Genomic DNA, 26,191 nt, shown 5'->3' on the forward strand with positions numbered 1-26,191 from the left:
TCAGGGAAATGATGGAGCAGAAGCGGCGGCAGGGCTATGAACGATGAGCAGGAGGGAGCCACAGCACAGCAAGTGTAGACACCGCCTAGGAGAGGCCCAACTGTGATGCTAAAGGGAGGAACAGGTCTAGAAGTTATTGATTCGCTTGGAATAATAAATGATACAGTGGCGAACTGTTCCAGAAAGAAGTTACCAACAGTCGCCGCTCACTAGGAAACCCTAGAGTAGACGTACATTTGATTTAAGTTAGTAGCTTACGGGCCTGATGCGGTGGCTCACGACTAATCCCAGCACTGTAGGAGGCCAAGGCGAGTGGATCCCTTGACCCCAGGAGTTCTAGACCAGCCTGGGCAACATAGTGAGGCCCCATCTCTACAACAGATAAACAGATTAGCCAGGCATGGTGGTGTGCACCTGTGGTCCCAGCTACTCTGGAGGCTGAGGTAGAAGGATCACCTGAGCCTAGGGAGGTTGAGGCTGCAGCGAACTGTGATCTCTCCACTGCACTCCAGTGTGAGCTGTGAGAGAGCAAGACCATGTCTGAAAAAAGAAAAATTGTAGCTTATCATTTAGCAATTCATAAATAATTACCTGTATTTGTCAAACACTTCGTACATGTTAGGCATTGTAATTTGGCTTTATGTTATGAATGCATTTAATTTTCACCAAGGGACGATTCCTTCCAGACCGCTCTGAGTTTCTGTTTTCCTTGGTCGTTGCTGAGAGCATAAGTTATATTCCTGCCTATAGGCTCATCCAGGCCGCATTTCCTCCTGATTTCCTGTTTCCTCACCCGTATCCCGCTGCTCTCTCTCTTCCCCTGAAGCTCTGGGAAGTCTTCCCTACACGCTCATTAGTGAGTTAAGGAACTTTGATGTGTCTCCGTGTTTAGAAGAAATCTTGCCGTCACCACTCCATGCAGACGCTAGGATACTAAGGTTTTCACCTGCTGCTTCCTGCGGGGTGCCGCTCATGTGGAGGAGGGCCTCTCGTTGGAAGCCCAGGCTCACTCCATGGCTGCCCCTCTCCCCAGCCTGCTGGCGTTGGGCTTCCTTCGCTCCTGGTTTCTTAGTTCTGGAGCACAGACTCCGTGCTCTGGAGCAAGAGTTCTTCACTGTGGTTCTGTAGATAGAATTCAGGGGTCCGCGAATGTGGCTGGGGGGAAGTCCATTCGTATTTCCACTGACTTCGACTGAAAGTTAATGTTTCCTTCAGATATGAATGTAGGCAACGATCCACAGTGGTGTTTTGTTAGCAGAACCTGTGACTTTGCCACCCTCAAAATCACAGACATGTTCACAGTGCATTGCCGTTGTCCCAGATAATTGAATAGGTTGTTTTCTCTGGTCACCGTTTGGCAATGGAAGGTACTAGGTCTGCCATTGGGTCTCAGTGCATTAATAAAGCAGTGTGCTTATTACCCAGCCACAGGCGTTGCTTATATTTTGGTGACTGTATTTTGATATGATTGGTTCTTTTGTAATCCTATGAATTTAAACCTAATACTTTGACAAGGGATCCTTTGGGACGTGCCAAAAAAGACCCACCTGTAGCAAGCCTCCATGTGGATTTGAGTTTCTTACCCTATGAATTCTATAAACTGAAGTTTTCATCCCATGTGTCAGGTTTGTTTTTTTTGTTTTGTTTTGTTTTTTTGAGATGGAGTCTCACTCTGTCACCCAGGCCCGAGTGCAGTGGCACGGTCTTGGTTCACTGCAACCTCTGCCTCCCAGGTTCAAGTGATTCTTCTGCCTCAGCCTCCCGACTAGCTGGGATTATAGGCATGTGCCACCATGCCCAGCTAGTTTTGTATTTTTGGTAGAGATGGGGTTTCACCATGTTAGTCAGGATGGTCTTGAACTCCTGACCTCAGGTGATCGGCCCGCCTCGGCCTCCCAAAGTGCTGGAGTTACAGGCGTTAGCTGCCGTGCCCGGCCCCTGTGAGATTTGATGTGAAGTTGAGGACACGGGTCTTCACAATGAAACAGAAGTGCTCATTGTCCTGTTGCCACCCTTGTCGGTTTTTCACCCTGCAGCCCTTCGAGACCAAATCTGCCTGTGAAGTCGCTGTTCATCCCTGCAGGCTGCCTGTACCCCCAGCTCCCAGAACCCATCACCAGCCCTCCTTCTTCTTAGAGAGTGGTCTTCGGGGGGACCTGAGCTTCGGCTGCGGCCTTCCAGCCCCCTGGGTCTCACTGCTTGCTGCCTCCCCTTTCTTACCCACACAATTCTTTCCTTCTCCCTCTGTCCCACGCTGTGTCCCTTTCTCTTCCTTTCTTTGAGTTCATTTCAGAATTCCTCCTCGGTGTCTGCTTATTGCATAGCACGGTCTGGTTGGGCCCCACTTTCTTCCTGGAAAGGTATTTTCTGGGGCCAGGGAGCAATGTTACCATTTCCAGAAAAGCAGTCCAGCTCCTCCTGCACAGCGCTCTTTCTGCTGTGGGATGCCTCCGCCTCCCTTCGTTCCCCATTTGCAGCCTCTAGGTGCCCTGTCTTGGCCAGCAGCGCGTGCCTTCTCTTCCCCATCATCTGTGGTCTTTCTGCACCTGGGCTCCCCTCCGCCCTGCATCTGAGATCTCTGTTTTAAGGCCAGCTCTCCCTAGATGTGTAGCCACTGGGATCTTTTTCATCTCACCAGCCTAGCTCCCGGCAGAACCTCCCCACTGGACTTGTCCAAGATGTCAGTGGACAGCATAGAGCTGGGGTGCCAGTGGCCACCATCGGGAGTCACTGCCACATTTTCTTTTCCTTTTGTGTCCACACTTGGCACAGAATCTTCTTCCAGGTAGCCTCCTGGGCCGCCAGTGGTGTGGAGCTGGCCGAGAAAGGAGCCTGCTTCCCAGCATGGCCTCACATTGTCATCAGTGTCACTCAGGACCTTGCCAGCTGCCCCAGCTCAGAGCTTGAACCTCTCCCTCTTGGAATCTGGCAGGAGTCCCCAAAGGACCACCCAGGCTCAGTCTTGGCCCCATTGAGTCTGTCCTCCCCACTGCTAATGAAGTCTTTCCTGCTGAAAGCCTTCTGGGCCATCCATTGTCTGCCTGTGAGAGTCCTCGGCTTGCCCCCACAGGCCTCCCCTGCCGGTCTGGAGCTCAGCTAGTGGCTCTCATCTCCACTCCCTGTCCATCTTGAATGTTCTAAACAACGAATTAAAATGTTTAACTTGAATGCAGGAGCCAGGCAGGTACTTGTCATGAGTGGGTTTGGAGGGGGAAAGGGTCTGGGTGAACAGGGAGGGCAGCTCCCACCCACAGGGGCAGCCGTCCCTCACTTGCGCCTTCCGCAGGCTCAGTGGCCTTGTGTTCCCGGATGGTCCTAGTGTTGAAGGAAAGCCAGGAATTTGGATTTGCATATAAAATTTTATCATTTTTAAATGTTGGCAACTGATTCCAAAAATCTATTATGCACTTTTGGGGGCTGATGAAAATGCTTCTGCAGACTAGAAATAGTCCCCAAGTCACCAAGATGGCATCTCTGCATTAAACCCACCCCCTGACCTTCCCACGAAGCTCCTGCAGCTTGGCACGGCATTTAAGGCTCCCCCTGACCGATGTCTGCCTCCCTGTCCCAGCTTCTGTCTCATCCACTCCCAACACCCAAGTCCCTAGGCATCTGAGTGGCCTCCTCTCCGAACCTGGGCACACAGTGTTCTTCCATCCATCACTCATCCACCTGGCTGGTCCTGCTGGTCCAAGACATAGTGTTGGTGCTGTCGCCCCCTCAGAAGTCTTCCTGGCTTTCCTCTCCCTGGCCCGAGGGGGTGCCTCTTTTCTGTGCCTCATCCCTTCATTCCCAAGATGGCCTTCTGTAAGACGAACATTGTAGCACCCATCACACTGGGTAATGATAATTTATTACCTTTACCGCCTCCCCCACTAGACTCTGATTTTTGTATGAGCAGCAATTATAGTTTGCTGTTCCTTGTCCCCAGGACCTAGTGGGGTCCCGGCCCAGCAGTGGGGCTCCACATGGCTGAATTGAACAGTCAACAAGGCAGCCTCCTAACAAGTCCTGTGTCATCCTGTTTAGCCGTTCGCTCAAACAGAGAACTGTAGATGGGGCTGAAGCTTAGTCCCAAGAGCCACACACGTCAAGGAAATCTGGGAGCAGCAGCCCAGCCATCCCAGGATCTCACAAAGGCCCAGCAGCAAGTACAGGGGAGACAGCCAGACCCCTGCACAGGAGTCTAGAGGCTGAGTCTGTAATTAATCCAGCTCAGACCACATGTATGGTGTGCTCAGGGGACCCCCAGAGCAAAATCCAACACCATGCTGGCTTCTGGGAGTGCAGATTTTGCAGACATGGAAGCAGAAAATCATATGATACCCTGAGTTCCTGAGTCAGCAAACGGAATGGGGGCTGAGCATTGCTCAGCCAGCTGGGCGAACCCTGGGCTTCCTGAGGACACCCCATTCTTAGCTGTGGGGTCACCACTATCCACCGACAGCCCAGCCGGTCGACAGCAGACCTTTCCTTCCAGTTATTCCTTTCCTGACACCCCAGACCTGCTTTTTAATTTCTCAGTGTATGTTTTCTGGTATAATCTGCTTGTCTTTGCCTCTCGGTGACATCCACGGAGTCACCCAAGTCACCAGCCGGGACTATTCCTGATGTCATCTATTAACCTTCTCCAGCTGCTCCTAGATGGTCACCAAGTCCTTCTTCCCTTTCTTCCTGAGCATCTGTCCCGTCGTGCCCTCCGAAGGAGTCGTGCATGTGGTTTGGGGCCTGGATGTGTGTTTGGGCCTCCTCACTGGTTTCCAACCTTCAGTCTGTAGCCCTCAGATATGCCCTCCTTCCTGCACCCCCAGAGTGGCCCCTCCACTCACCCTTCAGCTGCAGCCACAGGGTTGAAATCTTTCCCAGGCCCTCCAGACCTCCTGGATAAGGCTTAAATTTTAAAAATACTAAATTAAAAAAAAAATTTAATTTCACTATATTCTCAAACTTCTCACGATTGCAGTTACCATATTTTACTGAGATCGTATATTTAGATGTCTTCTTCTCCGTAAGTCATTGAGTTTGAAAGAGACATCCTTGTAAATCATTTACTGGACTGTTGGAAATTTCGATCTAGGACTCAGAAGTTACAGAAGATTTTAAAGAAAGTCATTTGTAAATTCTTACCCTGAGGTTTATAGACCCTTGTGAAACGCAAAATGGAATGTAAGAGTTTGCATGTACATCTTCTCAGAAGAGGTTCTATGGGTTATTTATTTATTATTTATTTATTGACAGAATCTCACTCTGTCACCCAGGCTGGAGTGCAGTGGTGCAATGATCTCAGCTGACTGCGACCTCCACCTCCCCAGTTCAAGCGATTCTTCTGCCTCAGCCTCCTGAGTAGCTGGGATTACAAGCAGGCACCGTGATGCCTGGCTAATTTTTGGATTTTTTTTTTTAGTAGAGACGGGGTTTTACCATTTTGGCCAGGCTGGTCTCAAACTCCTGACCTCAAGTGATCATCCCACCTCAGCCTCTAAAAGTACTGGTATTACAGGCGTGACCCACTGTGCCCAGCCTATTTATTTATTAAATAATTTTTTGTTGTTGTTTTTAGAGACAAAGCCCAGGCTGGAGTGCACTGGCATAATCACAGCTCACTGCAGCCTCTAACTCCTGGGCTCAAGTGATCCTCTAACCCCAGCCTCCCCAGTAGCTAGGACTACAAGCATACTCCACCATGCCTGGCTTTTTTTTGTAGAGAACAGGGTCTCACTATGTGTCCCAGGCTGGTCTGGAACTCCTGGTCTCAAGCAGTCCTCCTGCCTTGGCCTCCCAAAGTGCTGGGATGACAGGCATGAGCCACTGCGCCTGGTCTGGTTCCACAGTTTTGAAGAGGGCCTGTGGCCTCCCCCTCTTCCCCATCCTAAGAGGTTAAGAGCTGTGGATTGCTTGACATGTCCCAGGTTCGACATGTTGAGCAAAATGCTAGGAGGGTGGTGCAGAGGCCACCGTGGCAGTCACACAGGTAGACCAGCAAGCACTCCAAGACTCAGCGACTTTTTGAATATAGAGGCTTAAAGGTAGAACATCTCATGAGACTTTAGGTTTCGAGAATGGGTGCCTGTAAGAATGGTGGTTTCATTAACAGAATAGCAAACTAAGGAAGAAAAGATGGTTTGGTTCAGAAAAAATACTGCTTTAGAAAGGAAACTGGGACTGAAAAACGGCCATCTTTTTCATGTATGGCCATTCTGGCTTTTGACTCTATCCCAAAATACAGAATGCTCTTTCTACTCACTGACTCTTGCTTTCAATTTTGTCTAAAAGAAAAATGATTCACAATGAAAATGATGTTGTTACACAGTGTACATACTCAATATTAAATTCATAAGTAATGTGAACCACTTCATAAATTATTTAGGTTGAAGTTCATTTTGTATAGAAAATTACATCTTTGAAAAGATATGACAGGGTTAAAATGAATCAAGTTTATCGTAAAACTGTTCTAGCCATAGTAAATTAATCTGAGTCATTTTATCAAATAAGAAACATTTTTAATATTTTGACTACTCATCACTCAAGCAGTACAGCTGGTGTTACTGAAGAGATCATTTCTATTTCAGTACCGTCTGTAGATCCTGAAACAGGCGCCTTTCTGTGCTTGTTTGCCACGACAGTGGCTCTCGTACACGACGCCTGACGTGTATCTCATGTGAAGGTGCAGCCCAAGCCAAGCTCCCTGGGGCTCCGTTTTCCGTTTCTTGACCAAGGATGGCAGAATCCCCAGGAAGTGCTCCTGTTCCTGGCTTGTGTTTTACGTGATGGATCTTACCAGGCGGCCTTGGAAGCCACTTCTCACACCAGGGTTATAAAGTCCTATGTTTTCACAGTCTGGCTAATACAGTGGGGAAGAATTAAAACCTTTGGCATAACAAAGCTTTTGGTCAGTTCTATAAGCAAATGCCGTTCACAGCCTCCTGAGTGATACCTGTTTCTAGGCACTGCTTGGTTTCTGGGTGCCCTAGACAGGGAGTATCCCACCGGTTACACTCTCTGTCACTCGCCATCATCCTGAGGACGCTGTTTCCATAAGCCATGGCTCATACAGCTGTCCCCACTCCAGGTTAAGGTCCCTTGCCTGGCTCCTCACAGTGCCCTGGGCATGGTCCTGTCTTGGCCTAGCTTTCACTAAACTGCATCTGTCCGTCCACCTATTAGAGCCGCCTGCCAGCATTGAGCCTCTTTAGGGATTGGCCTGTGCCCTCATCACTCCACCCACACCCAGCACAGTACCTGGGACAGAGTCCATGCAAGGTAAATGAATAAGGAACGAGGTCCTACTCAGAGGCAAATCTCTTCTTTCTAACACTGGGAGCTATTCAGCTGCCTGTACCATATCAGAACATGCTTAAGAAAAAGAGGGAAATAATTATTGTCTCAACAAAGATTTGGATTTAGCAAAAACTGGAAATAATTCACAGTGAAACTAATAATCCATTGATTGTGATGTCCATGGTGAGATCATTACTCTCGAGAATAATACTGGTAATTTAGTTTGCTCGGAAGGTACTATTTTCAAAGTACTTTTACATTTTCCAAACCCTGCTGTGTGTGTTGAAATGTAAATCACACAGCACCCAGATAACCAGATGATTTTCCTCGTCCTTTTAACAGAAAGATCAGGTGAGAACACACAGTTGCACCTTGATCATTTAGTGCTTTAACTTTTCCCCCCAGCTAGTAAGTATTTGAGGAGTTTCTCTCATTTGGGCTCTGAATGCTTTTCTGATAGTGGGGAAGGTTTTAGGAATTGTATTCGGGGCTGCTTTGTTGTTGTCCCTTCCTGCTCATCTCAGTGTTAAGGGTTGTCAGTATCCCAAGACTGATTTCCCTGTCCGTCCATGTGCTTTGGAGGTATCCTGGCCATGTTGTTCCTTAAAGCTCTAAGTAGAAATGACTTTGTTCCTTGGCACTATGTTAAATTGGCTGGTTAATTCTGGTGTTATTTACCCTGTAATTCATTAGTTTCACCCCACCATTGGCAGCTGACAGGCTGTAATTTCACGCCTTGCAATAAAAGATGTCTCATAATCTGCTTCATTTAGCAGCAAGAGAATTTAATGAAATTAACTGCAGTCCTAATTATGCCAGTGAATACTAAAGACCGCCATCAAGTTTTCTCAGAAAAGGACGAGGTCCACCTCGTGAAGGATTTAGAATATAATTTCCTGGGAAAAGTTGCAAATGTCTTCCTTCTATTGGCCAACCAGGGCCAATTATGAGTACACATATTACTATAATTAACTGGTTTTTTTGTGAATGTCTCTCCAAGTATTCATTGTTCGAAATCAAATTTAAAAGTGATTTCTCTATCGGAGTGGTGTAGATGATAGAAACAAGCTAACGTTAAGTTTTCAGGCAGTGGCCTCGCCTCCTGCAGTGGAGGACAGGTTTGCAAAACATCACAGTTTGAGAGCAGGTTTTCATGTGTGACTCTGGAGGGTTTCTGGAGTGAGCAGAAGCCCGGGCCCCCTTATGCCTGTACGCTCAGAGCTCAGCCTCTGCAGCCACGACTTCTCCATGCTGCGGGGATGCTAGGCCTGGTTAAGGGTTGCCGCCTGTTGGGCATGGAGTGTCCAGCCTCACCCAGCCCCTCGCCTGGCCCTTCTCCCTTCCTCATGGCCGCTAGGGCAAGCCCTCACTTCTCCAGGACAGATGGCCTTTCCCCGCTCCACCGTCCACTCTGCTTCCCGCCCCTGGAGGGGAGGAAGACGAGCATGGTCTGGGCGCCCAGTGCTCCTGTCCCCATCTCACACATGTGTGGAACAAGCCACTCACACCCTGACATGCTCCCCTCTCCCTCTCACCACGACTCTTTCTTGGTCCTGCCTTTCTCACTTTTCCCTCTCAGCCTTCTTCATAGCCTCTTCCTCTTCCGCGGAGGACAGGGCAGAGGAAAGGTAGGGAGGAGCATTGATGCCTCCTGAGCAGGTCTGGCCTGGCACCTGCCTTTCCCACCCACCCCACGGTGTCCTGGCCCCAGGGCTCTGCAGCCCACAGCACCTCTTAACAGTGCTGTGGACAAATTCCGGCAAACTGTGGGTTAGTAACCGGACGACGTTAGCAAACGCAGAGGCTGCAGTTGAGCCAAAGGAATGGAGATTCTGGAAGGAAGATGTGCGTGTTCCAACTCTGCAGAAAAGCAGCTGAAGCAGTGGGAGGTGGTCTGTTATATCTAAATGCAATGGAAATCTCCATAGCCACAAGTGACTGGCCTCTACCTCTCTTCCAGCCTTGCTCTACTAATGCGTGGCCTTTCTGTAGTTCTGAAAGGAGCCACCTCCCCTGGGGCAGTGCCTGACGTGGTCTCCTTGGTCCCCTTGGTCCTAGCACCTTTGCATTATGCACCCTAGCAGGACATCAGCCGGCTGGCTCTGCCACCCCGCATTAGTGTCCATGCACCTTGGTGGAGAAGTCGCTCTGAGCAGCTCTGATTTCAGAGGCCTCACTTGGGAAATGAGGGTGCGGTGTTGCTTCTTGGTTTCCTAAGGCTGCTGGCAGGTAGGGCTTTACAAAGAAGTACTTTAGGACATTTTGGAATGAGCTGTTGTGTATTCTCACAAAAATAGCTGCTTTTGCAAAAAGTTTTCCTGTTTCTAGTCACTCTTCGTCTTCATGCCATCCCACATGATGGGGGTGGTGACTTCACACACATTTGAGATTTGAAAGCATGATGACTGTACTTCAAAGTTGGGGAATTCCATGGCCCACCCCACAACCCACTCATGTCAAGTGCATTCCAGGGAGCAGTGGGTTTCCAGGTCCAAGTCCATCTGGGGGATTGTGGTCTGTGGTGGGCAGGGGCTGACTAACCTGCCCAAGGGGTTTAGCAAGGGAATGGCTGTTCCGGGACCTGGCCCAGCATCCTCCCACTGTACACAGCCTCCCTGCTCAACCTACAGAGGGGGCTCCCAGGCAGGCTGTTCATGGGGTTGGTGTTCACAGGACTCTCCCACAGGAAGGGTGCTGAGCTGCAAAGGAGCCAGGAGACCTGGTTTCTAGGCACAGCCCAGTGTTAGCCTTGGACACAGCAGCCAGTGTTACCAGGACCTCTGAGCTCACAGCCTGGCCTAGAGTGCAAGGAGCCAGTGGACCTGAGAGGGCCCTGTCCAGGCTGTCAGTGCTGAATATAGACCATCGGTGCCCACCTGGCGCTCCTGCTGCTCGGTCGGAGCTGGGAGGGAAACGTGGCTCCACTACAGACATGGGGTTTGGGCTGGGAGGCCATGGAATGGTGAAGACGCTAAGCAAGGCCATCTCCTGGGAAGGGCAGAAGCAGCTTGGCCCCAGGTGTCCGCATGTCACCCCCTTTCCCTAAACTTCACCCGTCCACCAACGCACCATGTGCCGCAGGCGAGTGATGGGAAAATGGCCCTCGTTTCAGGGATTTTTTTTTTTTAAAGCAAAGTGTATTGTGTGTTCTTGCAGTTACTTGCTACCTATGTCCCTTGGGTATCTCCCCCCTTGGAGTGTTTGCAGCTGGCGAGCGCCAGGATGCCCGCGGCAGCATACTCTAGGCTTATCTCCGTGTGTGTGGCCCTGAACCCAGAACACCCGGAAATACAAGTGCAAGTGCAAGGAGCCCATGAACAGAAAGAAGAAGAAGGGGACGGGGAAGCGCCTCTTGACTGCTCGCCATAAAAATAATTGAGCTGAAATTAAATCTGGGGGCTTTGGTAGCCTCCTGTTAGGAATAGAAATAAAACCCAGTGTTTTGATGCACACCTCGCACATCTCATCTGCAGTACGCCAGAGGTAATTTTGGCGACGAGCAGTAAGGAAACCTGAAGTATTTCTCTCCCAGACCCTCCCAGCTTATTAAAAGAACTTATAGACATGAAAATACATTAAAGTGGGCAAAGCGGAGAGAGGGTGAAAGAGATTAACAACCTCCGCTGAATAGAGCCCATTGATGAAACAGGCCTGTGAGCTGCTGCCGACTCTGAAACAAGGTGCCAGGAACTGAAAAGAAGGTCAGGCCTGTCCAGAATTTAGGGGGGAAATGGAAATGTATATTTAAAACTAATATATGCCTGAGCGCTCATTTTCCCCCCGTTTCTGATTGGGAAGATTTACTCGGGAAGAGGAAAAACGGTTCTGTAGCCGATTACCCAATTTGAGCACCCAAATTAAAAGATTCACTTAAAATGCAGCAGAGACAAGCGAGGCAGCGGAGAAGGGCCCGGGCGTGCATAATGCCTATTGTCTGCGTCTGCGTTTGCTTTTTAATGCCAACGCCCAGCGAGGGAGCAGGGCCCTCCTAGCGTGCGCGGAGGGGGCTTGGGGTGGAAAGGTGGGGGGAACCCCGAAACAGGCCGCCTTTTGACAGGCGCCTGACAGGTATGGGTGCCTTTGGAGATCTTTTTAGGAAATTGGGTGTTTGCGAGTACAAATTGAAGCAAGCATGCTGTGTGTGTATGTGTGCGAGAGAAAGTTAGCCGTCAGTCAAGTTTTATCTCTTAATGAATAGAGACTGCTGAAGTAAGCGTTAGGTAATTGAGTTTATAATTAATTAGCCATAACCCTCATCAGATAAAGCAGTTGTGAAGAATTTTTTTTATCTCCTTTCTCTCCCCAGGGCCTGCCCTTCTTTGTCCTTGCACTGACAGCCAGCACTTATCTCGGGCCTGCTGGAGCCCGTGCCCGTCAGTCCTTCCCCTGGCCAGGGCCGAGGGGTGGTCAGACCAGCCCGCATTGTGCTGAAGGCCCACAATCAGCCCAGCTGTCCGGGGCCATGATGAATTAGCGGTGGGAGTTAACATAGAGGTGAACTCCAGATCGGCCGATAGCTTGCAGGCCGCTGCTGTTTGTCCTGACTTCAGCGCATCTCTGATAGACCTTTGACACCTTCCAACAAAGAGGTTACGGGAGGGAGAGCTGGAGAAATGGAGCGCTCCTCCAGAAAGTTCGGCAACTCACAAAAGACCCCTTAATTTCTATAGCGGGCAATTCAGTCCACAAAGGAAGGAAATCAATGAGCGTTTACGCTCTTTCTTTGAGGAACCTTTTTTTAAAGAAAAAAACATTTACTGGCGCTTTGCATATTTTGGGTACAAGCAGTGGTAGAAACATAAAACATTAAAATCCAAGATTGAGCGGATCTGTCTTGACTGCGTTTTATAGACTGGATGAGAGAAAAACAGGGTAAAATGGCTCCCCCTACTCTGCTTCAAGATTTAAAATATCTGACTCAGGCAGGTTGAGTGAGGAATTGTTTTAGGAACAGGGAATGTTGTGACTTTCTTGGTACTGAGTTGGAAATAATGTCAACTTCCTTGTGATTTTAGTTGTTCCTTCCTAATTAACCCCCAGGCAGGTACAGATAAATCTCTCAATACCCTAGGGATACGGCAGATAGGAAGATGTGAGCCTTTCTTTTCCTCTTCTACAGTCAGTGTTTTATAATAGATAGATTAAATGGAAGTTTTGTTTCTTCTTTGTTAGCAAGACTAGATACCACTTTTCCAGACCACCCTATGGTAATTACTTGGGGACTTAAGGCCAGAATGTTTTATCAGACAATATGACTGAACAGTGATTTTGGATGTTAATGAAAATTTAATCAGATGAATATATTATTCAGCCTCATTTAGGGAGTAAAGTATGATAAGTGCGTCTACAAGTGCTGAAATTTGTAGAACAAATGAGGTCATTTTTGTGAAGTAGGCTGAGAAGCCAACAGACTGGTGTGTGTGGATGGGGGAAAGGATGGTTGCTAGCTTGTTTTGGTTTTAAGTGTAGGCTATACCTTGAATTAACTTGGGAAGTACTGTTACTAGCGACAGTCCCTAGTCATTCATTGCAGACTTGTTGTCAGCCTCCCATGTGGAGATACTAGATGCCATAATTGAGCCATACCTAACGATTCCAAGTTTTTAATGAAGCAAATATGGTAAATATGACCGTTCCAGGCTTTCTTTGAGTGTAGAAAAAGGAAGTTGATGCGTAGGCTCATGGGATGACCCCGCCTTATATGACTGGATAAAATCCAAATACTCAGCTAGAGAGAGTGGAGCCGCCGTGTTGAGATAGGCACTCCCCCTCAGCCTCCCCTTGTCTTCCCGGGCTCGTGGGGTCACCTCCAGCAAACCCAATTTGAAAACCGGTGATCAAGTGTTGACAACTCCTGTCACAGCTGAGAAACTTAGGCCTTGTTCAAGGTCACATGGAGAAAGAATATTGCATGGAGTAGACCCCGCTCCTCCCCCGCATCCAACTGAACGTGGGCTGTGGTCCTGTTGGCTCCCTATGGGCCTGCTCTCCTTCCCTCTTTTTCTCCCCGATAGATGGGACCTGTGAGGCCTGTCTCTAGCTCAGCTTGGCATCAGATGGGCCACTCCTGCCAGCTCACCTCCCTGCTGGCTATTTGCCCTTCATCACAGAGGTGAGGGAGGATGGCTGCCTCATTCCAGCCTCAGCTGCTATTGTGGCTACAAAGGCAAAGCCAGCTCTACAGCAGGCCCATTTCAGCGCATTATAGGAAACCAGAGGCTTTAAACCCAGACCAGCTTGGAGCCTGGGGCTGCCGCGTCCGCTTACCAGTGGTGGACTTGGGGATGTTTCTTACTCTCCGAGCTTGACTTGCTTTATCTGTTAAGTGGCAGTTGCTGATGGCAGTGAATTGTGGAGTGATAGGTACTGTCATGGCAGGAGCTCAAAAGTGGCTGTTTCCCCTGGTTTCGCTTGTTTATTATTAGTATTATTTTCATAGAGGAGTTAATGGAGCAAATGAGAAACAATTCTTTATTCATTCTTAGTTTTGGAGTCTGCATCCTGTACAGTGTCCTCAGAAGTGTAGATCGTTTCTGCTGCAGGAGCCCAGGACGTTTGGTCAGCTCTGACTTCGTCACGTAGACTTTGTGAGAGGGAGGGTGCTTCAGAGGAGGGCCCGCCGTGTGGTCTGCCTCCTTGTATTTGTTAATTCTGAAATCTTAATGCCAGTTATTTTAAACTAGGGTGACTAATGGACCCTTATTTCGTGAAGGAACAGAAAAGTAGAAAAGGTTTAAAGGCAAAAAAAGATGAAGGTATTTGTCTGTGATGTTCAACAAACCAGCCTCATCAGGCCCCAGGTGGAAAACCGGCGTGGTGACGCGTGTGCTGCCATCCCTTGGGGTGGCGCACGGAAATGGAAGCGTGAGGTCATCCCTGTGATCAGTAACAAAAGTCTACCTGGAAAATGGTTACTTTGATTTTCCAGGGAGTGAGTAGTGTGACAGGCATGTCAAAATTAATCATCAGTAGATTTATTCAAAGCTAAAAGTCAACTGAAATTCTAAGTTCTCTTTGCTATACTACATTTAAAGATAATTGCTAAAGTTTCTTTAGATGTCCTTATTCATTCAGTTACAGATTTATCATTTTTCAAACCAAATTCTAAACTGTGTTACGTTCAGTATGTTTTTGAAGTCATAAAAGTTGAGTTATAGTAAATTTAAAGTCAAGCAATTTCTGCTTTAAATATAGAGTATCATTCTTTCCTTTAGATTCGTTGCCCTGAACTTTTGATTTTGATATTATAAATACACAGCTACTCATCTCATTCTCTTACCTCCACTGTGCTGGGAAGACCGAGAGGCTGAGCAGCAGCTCCACTGAATTCAAGTCAGAGGATGTTTGTTTGAATTGGAGACTGGGTGTTGGTAAATGGGTGACAGTGACAAGTGGGTGATTGGGGACACGTCCTTGAGGCTCATGCCTTAGAGGAAATGCCTTGTTACCCTATGAGGTCTCTAGATGCACGGAGGCTACTGCATTCCCAGGGGGTCAGCCTTGTCTCAGAAGTACTGAGAATATTATTATTATTATTATTATTATTTTATTATTATTATTATTTTCTTTTGAGATGGAGTCTCGCTCTGTCACCCAGGCTGGAGTGCAATGGCATGATCTCGGCTCACTGCAACTTCTGCCTCCTGGGTTCAAGTGATTCTCCTACCTCGGCCTCTTGAGTAGCTGGAACTGCAAGCACCTACCACCACACCTGGCTAATTTTTGTATTTTTAGTAGAGGCGGGGTTTCATCATATTGGCCAGGCTGGTCCCGAACTCCTGACCTTGTGATCCACTCGCCTCAGCCTCCCAAATTGCTGGGATTACAGGCGTGAGCCACCGCACCCAGCCGAGAATATTTTTAAATGTTCATCTCAAGTTAGCATCACTGAAGCTATAGCTTCCTCTCTTTAGTTTGTTCTTGTACCCAGTGATTCACCCAGAACTGTTTGGGTTTTCCATATAAGAAAATGTGATTTGCTTGGTGTCAGTAAGGAAGGGATTCTCTGACTCATAGAAGCAGGGGTGTCACCCCAAACAGCACCATGAGGAGGATGGCCTGAGTCCGATCCCTCTGGGTTGGGGCTGCCATCAGGATCTGTACATTCTCATGACCTGTGTGCTTAAACTTGGGCCCTTGAGGTTCCTGTCCTTTCCACATCTAAGCCAGCAGTAGACTCAAACCGAAGGTCCGTTAATGTCCTCATCAGTCGTGAGCAGCTCTGTGTGGACCACCTGCCTGTCCAGTACTGAACCAGTTCCTGTGACTGGGGCTCATTGCCTTGGCCTAGGCCACATGTTGACCCAGAGTACACAGGCCAGGATGGGAAAGGGTCACCTTCCCATGCAGAGTCACAGGTCCTGGCCATGAGCACAGGAGTTGGATGTAGGACAACCACCATAAATGTCCCTTGCCCAAGCTGTCATGAAATTTCAGAACTTCAGCCAATGTTCCCTGCTTGACACTCAGACCTGAAGGCCTCCTGCAAGTGCCAGCCACTGTCGTGAGCTCAGGTGTCTGAGAGCACGCTTGGTTCCCACGCTGCGGTCCGGTTGGACGTGGTAGATGTGAGACCAGCGCCTGAAAGAATGCCGCTGTAGGGAACCATGAAGACACACACACTCAGCCACACTGTATTTAATGGGCCGGGATTTGTGTAAGTGATCTCCATGGAGACGCAGGTGGTGAGCCTGAGATGCTACACTTTAGAGCAGGGGTCGTCCGCTCCCGGATGGCAGCCTGGTACCAGTCTGTGGCCTGTTAGGAACCGGGCCACACAGCAAGAGGTGAGCGGCGAGTGAGTGAGCGTTACTGCCTGAGCGGTGCCTCCCGTCAGATCAGCGGAGGCATTAGATTCTCACAGAAGTGCGAACCCTATTGAGAACGGCACATGCAAGGGATCTAGGACGCACACTCCTTATGAGAATCTAGTGCCCGATGATCTAAGGTGGAACAGTTTCACCCTGAAAACCATCCCTCCTCCCTATCCGTGGAAAAATTGTCTTCCAGGAAACTGGTCCCTGGTGCCAAAAAGGTTGGGGGCCGCTGTCGTAGATCCTTTGACGAGCGTCCCCAAGGAGACCTCAGACACAGGTTCCTGCCTTGCAGGGTCCTGACCCCGACCCTCCTGTTGCTCACAGTGTGTGTGCATGTCCGTTGAGCAGCTTCCCACCCTGATTGCAGCTGTTCCTTTTTAAACAGAACCTACAGAAGTGGATACACCAAGAACATGGATGCATTGCGTGTCACATGTATACACTGTCTGTTTCTCCACATATACACCATAACAGAAATGACACAGAAGAGCACCTCGGTTTGCCAACTAGCTTTTGTATAGCAGCAAATTCAAAGTCAACTAGTGATGAGGAAAGACTGGAAGCAGCTAATAATAAGCATTCTTATGTAACTGATTTGCAAGAATGTAGTACAGTCGTCATTTGGGATTTGACTGGGTATAGTTTTCCAGTAAAAGCGCTGGAAGAACCAGAGCCTGCAGAAGCAGGCCTATCGCCCTGTGCCACATTTTTTGCCACACTGTCTGCCCATGTTGGGAGTGTGAGGCTTATACCCAGGGCTGCTTCCTGGGTGATCTTGGGGGATTTTCATATTTCTGGTACAGGACTGGAGAGTTTACGAGATACACCATGACGGTACAGCATTTAATTTAGTATCACCACTTCGGGAAAATGTGTATCTTAATTGCTAAAATCTCTAACTTTGTATAAATTCAAGTTGAACATAATCCAGACTATATAGCAATCTTTAACGAATTCCATCATCAACATTACCACATAAAGGAACTTAAGTTGGGCATATAAAATCGTAATTCAGTAAATTTTTCTTTGGTTAGTAAGCAGATTAGTAGTATTCATTGCTAAGATGCATTTTATCAACGGTTTTGGTAGCGTTAGTTAAAAAATGTAAGGATAATGCTATAGAACATGAACATAACATTTTTAGAGAAGTATATTTATCAAGCTTTTTAGTTGCACAGTTTCTAAGGGCTTCTTACTGATTAAAAACATTTTTACTTATAAAAAGTCAGCCTGTTTTATTTAAGATAAGACATTGAGCTTTCAAGTTGGCAAATTGATGGGCAGAACGTATATATCCTGTTTGTACATGTTTGAGTTTAAGATGCAGTAGGTTAGGGGGAAAATGTTTTAAAACTATACAGAATTTAGGAAACAGACCTTTTAACTAATAACTGTTACTGAGAGATGATAAAAAAAATATGAACTCTAGTTCACAATGAATTATATTTTGTATGCATGATTGTCTGTGATCATTAATTGATGTGTACTTCCTCTTTGTCAAAAGTTATAATGTATCCATCTACCATGAAAGGTCCCTAGAACATGAAAGGTGGTTTCTCTACATGCCTGTGAAATTGATGAGCAGGGAGAGGCTTACTCATATTTTAATGCCAGCAGTAACAGTGCTCACACCCAGAGATCAGGGGCATCAAAGTTGGTGGTAGCAAGGAGTATTTGCCACTGTAATTGACAAATAATACCCCTCATAAATACTGCCAGTCTTTTCAATTAGTTTTCATCTAAAATTCTGGCTACAAAATGATGGCCTGTCAACTGACAATGAATGGCAAAAATTAATAAATTGTCTTCTAAATAGAATGGACACTTAAGAAAAATTGGGCAGCCAATTTAGCACAGCATGAAGCAAGGGGAACCTTTTGTACTGGTGCCGGGCACTAATGTTGTCTCGATCTTTATTAATGGTGCTCGGCGGCTGCTGACAGTTTTGTTGCTACTGGCAACTTTCTTCATTAAAATTAAAGCCAGCATCAAATTCCATTAGCCGTACTCTGGGCACCTTGCATTTTTTTTATATACATATTGTTTCTTTTGTTAACTCCCTCTCCACCCATAAGAAGTTGTCAGAGAAGTTAAATGGAAGGAATTGTTTGCTAAGGCCAGAGAACCATTCACTGTTGTTGTGGGGAAATGGCCATTACTGGCCCGGTGAGAACCCCCATCCTGAAATCTGCAACTCTCCCCCCCGACCCCCACCCCCGCCTTTTGTTCCATCCCCTTTCAAAATGGGAGCATATTACCTCTAAAAACGACACACTATTTTGGATCTGCAGCTTTCAGATAGGAACGACTAATTGGTATGAGGCCTTCTAGTTTCTTATTTTTTCTGAGCAGTTTTTTTTTTTTTAAAAAAGTTCGTGCTTCCCGTTTCTAACTGTATTTCCATAGCTGACTATACCTTAACACAATAGTAACTCAATGCTCAGAGAGACTCGCATTTGTCCGGAAGGCCTTAGAGTTATTTTCCCGAAGGCATTACTTTTATCTGTAGAACAAATTTCAACCTTTGAAGGAAAAAATCGAGCTTTGCTGAATAAGTTCTGAACTATTGTCTGAAAAGCCGTTGCCTGCCCTTCCCAGCACTGTGTGCAGTTCAAAAGGCTCTGAAATGCCTCCGCCCTGGAGCTGCTCCTCTTTCGCCAGCAAGAGGCAACAAACAGCTCTGATTCTAGGACAACTCAGTTCTTGGCTGTGCGCAGCGCCTTCCACCAGCAAGCAGAGGTTGTATGGCCATTGCGAATGTCTCTTGTAAAGGAACTAGGCTGGGATCACCATCCCCATGGGTTACCTTCCCCTCCCAGCCCAGTCTCATAATTGCTTTCTTCTGTCCTCAGTAATGCTAAGTTTAGGGGCTAAACCTTCATCTCCGTTTGTTTTCTTCTTCTCCTCCTCCTCCTTTTAACTTGTATCTTACACTGAAAGAAACACAAATACTCATTAAAACAGTGAAAAGATAGTTGTCAAGCAACAAAGGAAAGGGCATTATACCAGAAAACATACACTGAGAAATAAAAAACATAACTTTATCTCTGAGCATCCTAGCACTCAAGGCAAAAAGGAAGATAATAATGCTGAGCTCTGCTGGAAGTCATTACGTAAGTGCGTTCGGTATTTCCTTTAACTCTGTTCTAACTTGAAACCATAATTATAATTACCTTTTTTTTTTTTTTGCCTCAAGGAAATGGCTTGTGGATTGAATATGAGGATTACCTTTTTCTAACTGCACAGCTTTCTAGTCACCACTGTCTCCCCATACCTTCCAGTCTCACATCACAGATAAGTATTTTATGAATGATGTAGGATAGTGTTAACAGGAGTCTAACAAATCCAGTATTGTCCTTGTGAATGTTATTCTCAGTTGTGGAATTTCTCAAAAATACAGCAAGTGACTGAGATTCCAAACAGCTCACAATTAAAGACAGTACAATGTTTTGCTTTACAGAGAAGTGGCAGTAGTGCAGATTCTGTTTTTTTGTAATAAATGTTTCTGACATTTTAATAGTGAAGTAAATTAATCAAATAATTGCAGGAAGATTCTGCTATTCAGCCGTTCTTTTTTGAGTAATCTTAAATAATTAAAGGAAGAACAACATGCCAAATGATGGTTCAATTAGCATGTATAAAAATAAATATTTACCAAGACTGCATTATTTGCCAAAACGGAGATGTGCAATTATTTAATATTGTTGATGGGGCCCATAAAACAAATAGTACCAAATCTCTCCCTGTATACGGCCGTCAGCCTCCAAGGGCTGTTCTCCCACTGCAGACACCCCTCCTCTCACCCCCACAATATCTGAACCAGGCAAGGAGACAATTGTTACTTGATGACTGAGCCCACTAATATGTTACAGGAAATGGGGCATGAAATACAATACTTTATATATAGTATGTACTGTGTGAGTCTTCCGTTGAAACAAGGCCATTTTTAACTTGCCGATACAATATTTGCGGTGGTTCATCATTCGATTGTCCTGATTAACAATCAGCTTCTACAGAGGGACCATTCGAGTCGTTTTTTTAAATGTGATGAATCAGAGGATTTGTTCAACATCACTTCATCCTCTTCTTTAAATGGTAATTGGCACTTGGGAACTTGGGAGTGAAATAAGGTGTGGTCTGTTCTATGTGGTCATTTCCAGAAGTGCCGTTTTGACCACTGCTGTGCATTTCATCCCGATTTTTGCAATTGGTAAAGGTGTCACAGGCACCATTGAAGTCTACTCCCTCATCAGGGAACACACTCTTGTTGATAGCAACAGCATGCAATCTCTGTTACAGCCTTTAAGTTGGAACAGAGAAGGCTTTCGTAGAGGACATTTGGTGGAAATGAAACACATCCAAGCTGTCCACGTTAACTGTCACCTCTGTCATCCACATGCACTACCTATGTTTAGCAGGGCAGCCTCTGCCTGTGATTTGCAGGGAGCGCATGCTGACAGCTCTCTTCCCTCTCCTTAGTTCCAGGAAGGTCCAGGCAGTTGAACTGACTGCTTGTCTGTAGAAAGACCCACTGTGTCCCTGGTGGACTGGTAGGTACCCTGATTCCTGCTTATCAGGGGAGTGATTCTGGGCATGACCCTTCACCTTCTCTATGCATATCTATATCTTACCTCCATCTGGTCACTAGTTCCAGTAACTTGGCATTTCCTTAAATGAAACGTTAACATCTGTAGAAAAGATCTCTCTGACAAGTTAGATGTAACATGAGTTAAAAAGTCCCATTTGGGAGGAAGAGAACCATTGGGGACCCTGCCCCATGGGGTTCCTGAGTGTCCTGGGCACCTTTGCTTGAGCTCATTCTTTTCGTCAGAGATCAAAACCAGGAGTGCCTCCTTCAGCTTGTGCTACCGGGTGGCTTAGCACCTGGCGAGTGAGTGTCTCGGAAAGAAAACTGCAGGAGTGCATTAGACCACTCAGGGGCCCTGCTGTCCTGGGTGTTCATCCATGGCTCCATTCATCCATGGCTCCGTGCACGTGCAGCCCGGGACCATGACTCTGATTCGATGCACTTTGTTTTCCAGAAGCACAGTTTGTCTTCTAATCAGTTCAGGATGGTATTCAAATTTCCAAGAAATTAAATTATTTGTAGTAAGGAATTATTGCCAATAACAGTGGTAGCGGTCCTTGTCATCGTCATCAAAGTGGCGGTGGTAGTAATAGCAGTATAAGGAAATATTTGTGCTGCTCGTAATGAAACGTGCACATGGAATGTTTCTGGAGATCAGGGCCAGATGTAGGGTGCATTTTCCATGCCCATTCTCATCCATAGCAGAGACTGCGTGGAGTGCTGTGTTGAGAAGGCTTCGGAGGCTCGGGTGTTGCAGATGCCATCTGCCATCACCATGGGGTAGGGCAGTGCAAACTGCAAACTGTCCCAAGTACCTTTTAGCCATTCTTGGTTTAAGTCTTTAAGACTAAAATTGACCCATGGCTGTTTGTCTGCATAAACCTTTTTCTTTCTTTAATCAGGAGGAAAGTGAGTAATCCTTTTCATTTCTCCAGTAGAACCTCTAGTCCATGTCTGAATTGCCTTCACAGACCATATGCACCTCTGAACTTCCGTAATAGATGTCAGGATCCTGAGGGCAGCCCTGGGTTGTTCTTTATGCCTCTTCACATCCAGGGTGGTGCTGTCCACTCACCGTGCGTGCATTGAGACTGTTTGGGTTGCTTTGCTCTCTGGTGAGATCTCTGTGTGCATGCTTTTTCTAATGTCCTCTTCTCTGTGTAGGGCAGGGCGTATGTATGTAGTTATCATAATGGGATTTGGAGCCCATAGACAATGTGGCTTCCCCTTTACTGCTCACTGGTTATATTACCTTGCCCAATTATTTAACCTCCATGAAATTTTTTACCATTCATGAGATTTGTTAGAATCATTCAGTAATTCATTCATCAAATACTTTTTGAACACTTGATATTTGCCAGGTTATGGGCAAGACGGGAATGGTCCCTACTGTCCATAAGCTCATGATGTAGCAACTAAGGAGCCAGATGGCAGGGGCATCCCACGTGGTCTGGGAAGCCCTGTCAAATGGAAACACAGTGCCAACCACAATGTGATTTCCATTTTGCAGGGGCAGGTACGTTAGAAAAAGTAAGAAGAAATAAGTGAATCTGAAGTTTATTTTAATATGCTTTATTTAACCTAGTATATCCAGTGTTTGATCATTTTAGCATATAATCAATACAAGAAGTTACCTTGCACCCTACAGAACCTTCAAAATCTGGTGTGTAGTTCACCTATATAGCACCTCTCAGCTGGGACTGGCCTCCCGTCAAGTCCTCAGTTGGCACATGTGGCTGAGGGTGGCCCTGTGGGATGGTACAGGGACAGCCTCCTCTTTGAGCTAGGGATGATTTCAGCTGACCAGGAGACAGATGCTGGCTGGGGTTAGGGAGGCAGTGTGAGGTGGGCCTCCTGGGCCCGAGGTCATCGAAGGCTCCGATGGGGAGAGCACATGGCTAACTACAGGTCGCTCGCCAATGCAAGGCAGCAGCATGGGAGAAAGCCCTGGTGTGAGGCGGGACACCTGGTTTGCAGGCTGAGGATGTGCCACCTGTGGGACACCAGGTAGTGATGTCTGCAGCTGTGGATGAGACCTTCTAGGGGAAGAGTTAACTCGGAAAGAAAGGAACTCTGAGCATTGAAGACTCAGGTGGATGAAAAGTTGCCAGAAATGGAAAAGAAACTAGAGGGAACAAGGGAAGTGTGTCATTCAGGAACTTTCTGTATTTAAAAGTGTGTGTTGGAGAGAAAGGACAAATCTTCTATGCGGAGGACTTGTAAATATTTTCCATAGATATAAAAATCGACTTCATAGCTTGCCTGGTGTGCTCGGTTTTGACTCTATAGATCTGACTTGAATGCGCAAGCGGGCCGTTCCCACGTGATTTAATAAACAGTTGCTGTAGCATGTGTAATCTTTGCAGTGACAACAATTTAGGGATCATTTGCTAGAATAAAGCAGGAGCAGCAGGTTCTGATTGTTCCTTTTTGAGGAATTCCTCCCTGCCATATCCACGTGCCACTGTGTAGTCCCGTGAACTCTGCATTTTCGCAGAACGCCCCCATCATGTGCAGGGGTTCGGCTCACTCTGTGGCCGGCCTGGAGGCCTGGGTGTGCTTCCTAGGCAGGCAGTTGGATTCTGTTTAATTTTCTTTAGCTATGGGAGAAATGGAGTCCATTTCCAGACCATGATAAGTGTCCGTTGGTTTTGTTTGCGGTTCTGGCCTCCAGGGCGGTCTGGGTGGGAGGAGGAGGTGGGCAGCCGGAAGGTGATTGAGCGTTTCCGCTCCACTGCGCAGCCCCCGGAGCCCCCAAACGCGGGTCAGCACGGAGGGGCAGCCTGCAGAGGTGTCACCAGCAGCCATTAAGTGCAGATACTGTCGTCCCTGGTGTCGTCCCTGAAAATCTTGTGACAGGGAGAGACAGAGTGAAAGGAAAGAAAAACGAGGCGATCAAGAGATAATATTAACTAGAAAAATCAAGAGGGGATCTGTCAGTCCTGCTGGGAAAAAAAACATTTTGTTTTTCTTAGTTTCCTTTTCCTTTTCTTTTCTTTCCTTTGGATGGAGGAGGTTTGGTTTGGTCTTAGTACCCCAGCATATAGTAGCTTCATTGGCTTTTTTTCTGCCCATATTCAAAATTCCTTTGATTAGCATTTGGTTCTGGTTGGGACTTAATAATGCTAGCCAGACCTAATGTGAACCATACATCTCGTCGGCATTACTCATCGTCAACATGGGTTTTTAAAAGGGAAGGAGAGAAACACAACAAACTTTTTATTTCTTTCCCTGTCATTGTTCTTGGTCTTGTTATTCAGTGGACGCTGTATTAAATTGGATTCTGTGTCCATCATTATTAAAATGTGAAGTGTGTCGGTCACAAAGCATACATTTCGGGGCAGTTAGCTGAATAATTCTTTTCTTTATTATCCCAAATTACTGCTGAGCTCTGGAGAGGGGAGCAGTTTAGCCAATTATTGCCATTTGAGCTGGATTTGTGGGTGATTAGCTCCTGGCCGAATCCAGTCCCGGCCGGCGCTTTGAAGCCTGTGCTGTGTGATTTTCTCAGCAGTGAGGTAGGAATAGACGCGGCTAATGACAGGAAGGTCGCGCGGGTGAGCTGACCTGTGTGTGGCACAGGCTTGGGTTTCGCAAATAGGGCATCCACAATAACAAGTGTGTCACTAACCCCGCCGTGCATAATCGGGGCTTTATAGGATTGCTGGAGATGCTGACAGCTCAATTAAAGTGTAACCCTTTGTACCCTGCAACCTGGCACAACGACAGAAATATTACTCGCCAGAAAGGGGAGGGGGTCTTTGGGGAGCTGGTTAAAGATCCAGAATCGGCCCCTCGCCCCTTTGCCCCTCCCCCAACTCCCTCCACTGTACAGAAGGAGCCGCAGAAAAGCCTCCATTTGTAAAATAATAGGTGCTCTGGAGGAGGGGCAGGGCGGGAATATTACTATTTTAAAAAGCTCAGTTAAGGGGGGATTCCTGCTGTTCCTATGGAAACACTTTAAACTAGATAGAAAGTTAAAAAGATTTAGTAGCGGCAGAGCTTGTGTCTGCTGGTCACATTTTCTAGTCATCTCCTTTTACCAAAATTTACCTCCCAGCATCGTGGATGTGAATTTGCCAGAAGTTTTCCGTTTGTGGAGGACTGGGGAAAGCCAGTTAATTGGGATGTGTTTTTGCACACAACGAATGATTTCTATGTTATCGATTTACTTCTTTCACTTAACGGCATTTTCTGCAGCTTGAATGAAAGCTGTCTTGATCCATGTATGTCTGTGTATCTGTGGTCTGGTCATTTTTGCCACACTTGATTTTTTTCTGCTAAACCCTACGTCTTGCAGTATATGGGTCACTCATCCAGATTTACTTGATGCTGTTTTAGTTAAGCAGCAGCGTGCGATGCCCTGTGCGCATCTTTATTTTTGGTTTTAGATTTTTGATGGATTGCTTTGATGTTTTATTTTCTGAGACGAGGAGTATCTGTAACTTGGTGTGGTTATTCTTGCAGGTTGAGCCGGGTGCTAGCTACTGATGTGGGAATCTGGGAGCCCGAGCCGTCTCAGACAGTCCTGACTCCCCAGAATTCCCACCAAGGGAGACAATCCGTGTGTGTGATCAGGGTGTTCTGGACTTGAGGTACCTGGTAGATACTCGGGGGAGTGTGTCCAGTACAGAATGGGAATTGAGACTCCAGCAAGTGGGGAGGAGACAGCTGAAGTCCCCAGTGTGACACCAGGGCCTGTGGGGCGTATTTGGTGAGACTGGTGAGGTCAGCATTGGACCACCTCCCATGCTGGGTGCCGTCAGTGTGCTGGAGGGGGAAGGGGGAGACAGCATTTCTCTGTCCTAGAGCAGTGCACGGCCTGTTCATGCACCTGTGTGTGTGAGTCAGCTCAAACTGCCATAACAGAAGACCACAGACTTTGTCTTAAACAGCAAACATTTATTGTCTCCCAATTCTGGAGGCTGGAAGTCTTAGATCAAGGCCTCAGTGGGATTGGCTTCTCCTGAAGCCTCTCTCCTTGGCTTGCAGACAGCCATCTTCTCCCTGTGTCTTCACGTGGTCTTTCTCCGTGAGTGTCTGTGTCTTGATCTTTTCTAATAAGGACAACAGTCATATTGGATTAGGGCCCATCCTAACAGCCTTATTTTAACATAATTTGCTCTGTAAAGGCCCTGACTCCAAATAGAGTCACATCGTGAGTGCTGGGCATTAGGATCTCAATATCTGAATTAGGGAGTGGAGCACAATGCAGCCCATAATAGTCATCGTCTAAGGGATGGGCGTCGGGGGGTGCTTGCTTATGCGGAGCCTGTGACCCTGCAGCTCAGCGTGGGAGGCTAGAGGGGCGCTCACCAGGATGGCCGGAGTAAGGGGCAGGATGCAAGAAGGACATTTCAGGGGAAAAGAATTGAATTTGCCAATTTACATTAAAGTTTCTGGCCTCTGATTGGGTCTGCATGGTTTCCTGTCCTGTAGCAGTCTTCTATAAAAGGCTGGAGAGGAGGTATGTTAGGCTTCATGGGTCGTGAGGTTTCTCCTGAACTAC

The 26,191-nt window shown here is 47.0% G+C and overlaps 1 protein-coding gene across 18 annotated transcripts in view; it reads left to right on the plus strand.

The window, feature by feature from the left end:
* The window catches only part of AGAP1 (ArfGAP with GTPase domain, ankyrin repeat and PH domain 1), a 641,254-nt gene that overhangs the window by 351,275 nt on the left and 263,788 nt on the right, over positions 1–26,191 (plus strand). Inside the window, exon 10 of one of the 18 annotated variants that reach the window (XM_054679592.2) lies at positions 11,585–14,798. The exons of the other annotated variants lie outside the window; for them this stretch is intronic. Within the exon in view, the coding sequence (XP_054535567.1) occupies positions 11,585–11,752 (168 nt within the window). The 3' untranslated portion in view covers positions 11,753–14,798. Of the gene's footprint in view, positions 1–11,584; positions 14,799–26,191 lie in introns of those variants that run through there. 18 annotated transcript variants of the gene reach the window in all.

This window comes from Pan troglodytes, chromosome 13 (genome assembly GCF_028858775.2).
Source record: "Pan troglodytes isolate AG18354 chromosome 13, NHGRI_mPanTro3-v2.0_pri, whole genome shotgun sequence".
NCBI lineage: Eukaryota > Metazoa > Chordata > Mammalia > Primates > Hominidae > Pan > Pan troglodytes.